At 52.2% G+C, this 3507-nt stretch overlaps 1 protein-coding gene across 1 annotated transcript; it reads left to right on the top strand.

Annotated features, from left to right (window-relative positions):
* Positions 1-914: 914 nt before the first annotated feature.
* Positions 915-3133, top strand: EMH_0073920 (uncharacterized protein; the record flags this gene model as incomplete). Its single annotated transcript, XM_038022709.1, is given in 6 exon segments — positions 915-1390; positions 1507-1601; positions 1703-1725; positions 1729-2301; positions 2552-2734; positions 2861-3133. Coding segments are annotated over 6 exon segments (1623 nt in total).
* Between the last annotated feature and the right edge of the window lie 374 nt (positions 3134-3507).

Here is a 3507-nt window from a genome sequence, read left to right as displayed (position 1 = left end):
TGATGCTTGTGCTGAACTCATTCTATACTGCGCTCTTTTAAGCTGGTCGTACTTTCGTGCTTATCCGTTTCCTCTGTGGAGCACCCCGGGGAGTAATTGATCCGAACCACTGCAACCTGCTCAAATAGGCCACTCCTGGCCATATGAGGTTACCAGCGTTGGTTCAATGGGTTTGTCAGAGTGGCTTCTTCCCCGTAACAGCTCTAGAACTGGGGAGTTTGTGACGGCATCTGCTCTAAACTGCCCCAACACACAGCAGTTGGGCCGTAATAATATCCACTACTTTGGTAAAATTGACCTGTAAATATTGTGCATTACAACTATCGTCTGCATTCATTAGCGAAAGCTGCTTATCTAGCTGGCTCTGGAGGCCATATGTTGCGCCAGGTGGTTAAAAAAAAAAGTAGCTGTGATCACGTTTTCTGATAGTCTTTAATGTTTAAAAACTTCACAAGAGAAATAACCTTTTGGAGGAGCCTTCCTGTGAACTCCCGAGGGGCTTCGCTTGCGCCTTGACCAAACCAAACCGAACCGCAGCGACTGCTGCGACGAGTCTCGTCAGCAGCGGGTTCGAATTATACTGTGGAAGTTTCAGAGGCATGTGCGTTATTTTCAAGCGGGCTTTTTTTGATAAAAATAGTTTTCCCGTTCCGCTGGATATCGTGCCGGATCATGAGGCATCAGTGGCCCCCATCCCGAGCAGGTCCACAGCAGGTCCTTGACCATTGAAGCTTTAGCAGCTACGGGTGCACATTTAATAGTTGGGGAACTTTCTATTTAAGGGTTTCTTGTTTTACCCTGCGGCATGATCAGAGTAGGCCAGTGGAGAGGCGTTGGGTGCGGTGTGAGATTCCGGTCACGGAAGCAGCTCGATCTGTGCGCCAATCCGAAGACTTCTTGGAAAACCTTGCCCAATGAGTTCATCCCAGGAGGAGCAACACAATCTAAACAGCAACTTAGGACCTGGAAAAGGCGCGACAGACTCCGGCAGGGACAGCCCGCTTTCAGTCTCTGAACTGCCCCCGTCGGGCGGACACACAGTAAATGAGGTCAATTCAAGTGGTGGAGGCCCCTCACAGGCGGCACCTGGGGGAAGCGGTGAGGCTCTCTCTGAGCGCACGCAGAGCCCCAGCGTTGGATGGCCAAGAGGCCGCCCACGCAATGCACTATCTCGCGTCGGCTACATTAATGACGCGAATGAGGCCTCCACAGTCATGTCTGGTGAAATGGAGGTTGAGCAGCTCAAACCCAGTTCTGCGGACCTTATAGTGCGGCCGCCTTCCCCTTCAGCTGCCTCGAGTCCTTCGGTATCCCCACGGGATGTTAGCAGCAGCCGTGCGATGTCTCGCCAACGCGTTCAGCACGTACACCTCGCAGTGCCAACTTCAGTGTAAGTGTCCTCTCCCTATACTGCAGACAATGTGCTGTGCTTTTGCCCCTAGTCGACAATTGATGCTGGGATTGCTAGGCTAGGGAGTTATCGTGTGCTGTGAGGCTGTGGTTCAGGGGTCACATCCGGCCAAGGGCGAAACCAGTAGACCCTCCTAGGGAGGCAGCATCCTCTCCGTTGAGTGCAAGCTCGAGACCTGCAGCTCTAAGTCGTATGACGACACTCCAGGACTCCAGCCAGAGCCCCTTAAGTGGAACCGCTACCCCTGATGTGTTTCGCCGGGAGCGGTCTTTGGTCAACATGCATGTACAGTCTGTGGAGGCCCAACAGGGCACNCTGATGTGTTTCGCCGGGAGCGGTCTTTGGTCAACATGCATGTACAGTCTGTGGAGGCCCAACAGGGCACAAATCTTGTCTCGGAAGGGCCACCCATCACAGAAGTTGTAGAACGAAGTGGTAGTCATGAACTGAAAAACTCAGGGGACCAGCGTGCTCCTTCGCTTGCGCAAGGAGACACGAAAAGCTCTTCCAGTGGTTTTGAAACGTCGGCAGCCCCGAACAGTGAGGGAATTCATCGTAGAGAGAGAGATCTAAATGAAAGTGGAGCTACGGACACAAATGATGTGAAAACTGCAGGGCGTGAAGCTTCAGCGCGCCCCACTTCCTCGACGAGGGCTGCGGCCGTGCAGAAGGCCGTCGCCGAAGTTTTCGCCGCCCAAAATGAGAGGAGAGCAGCTGCCCTGGCCTCAAGGATAAGCTCTAGGACAATATCTCGGGCAGAAGGCTCAGCTGAGCTGAAATGCTTTGAGCAGAGGTCAGATGTCGCGCAGGCAGCTGCTGAGCAACTGCGAAGAATTGAGGCCGCGAGGGCCGCTAGTGAAATTCAGGGCCCTAAGTCGAATACAGTGGAGGTAAGAAGGAGACACTCCCTCCTTGTATTTTCTTCCATAGGGAGGCATGCTTTTTCGGTGCAGAAGTGACTTTAAATAAGCTGATGTTGGGTGCGACGAGAGACACCATGGTATACACATTGGGTGGGCAGTACCAGTTTATCTTAAATATTGCATGTTGCATCATGTAGTGCTTTCTGTTCTGTTGCTGTTCTCGTCAAGCGTTGAATTTCGCATTATATACTGCTGTCTGTTTTGCGTTTGTACGCAGCCAAGTGGAGGACCGCAGAGCTTGTCTAGAGATGCTTACCAAGACGTGAAAATTGGGGGCAGTCAGTCAGGTCACGAGGGAGCAAAGGAACGGGTAGAACAGATTGGGAAACCGTCTGTTCAAACGCCGCCCACTGCTCCTCCGAAGGACGATTCACCTGTTGCTCATAAGGGCGAACATGAGGTAAGATTTTAGCGGGTTTCCACGTCTTGCCTGCTTACACTGGATTGCACGTCGATGCCTAGCCACTTTCAGTTGGATGCATTACAATTTCTAGCTCAAGAGCGCATTGATTTATCTTCTGCGCAGACCACGGATCCCTCACTTTTGCAGCGCGCCCGCTTGCCACAGAACATTTACGCAACGCAACACGAGCTGGCTGCGGCAGCTGAAATGGACGAGCAGCGTCGACTTGCAGCGGTCGTGTCACGTGCCCGCTCACGAATCGTATCGAGAGCCGATGGATGCGCCGATCGAAGCAATCTTGCAGACCGCGCGGACGTCGCAAGAGCCGCAGCTGAGCAGCTGCGCAAGATGGCACAAGCTTCAAGCAAACAGGTGGACTCAAGACTCAGAGTTTAGATTGACCCTGTTCACAACCCAAAGAGCGATCGTTAAGGCTCCATGCTGCATAATCTAGCCAGTGCATCTGCATCTGTTTCTCCAAGGCTTCTAGGCACTTCTTTCCTTCAGTACAAGNGCATAATCTAGCCAGTGCATCTGCATCTGTTTCTCCAAGGCTTCTAGGCACTTCTTTCCTTCAGTACAAGAAACTGCATGGAAGTCGTGCCTTTGTTCAGCGAAGCTGGCTCACTAACAAAACTGTGCCTGCGCTGTTTTCTGGCCTGCAGGTTCTGGACAGCCCACTACCTCCTTGCCGGGATGCGAAGGCCATGAATGAAGTAAGTAGTTGAAGCACATATACAGTACTACAGAGTAGATTATTTGGAAGGTGA

The sequence above is a fragment of the Eimeria mitis genome, genomic scaffold (assembly GCF_000499745.2).
Source record: "Eimeria mitis Houghton genomic scaffold, Emh_scaff4279, whole genome shotgun sequence".
In the NCBI taxonomy this organism is placed as follows: Eukaryota; Apicomplexa; class Conoidasida; order Eucoccidiorida; family Eimeriidae; genus Eimeria; species Eimeria mitis.
This window is presented reverse-complemented; position numbering and strand designations above follow the sequence as displayed.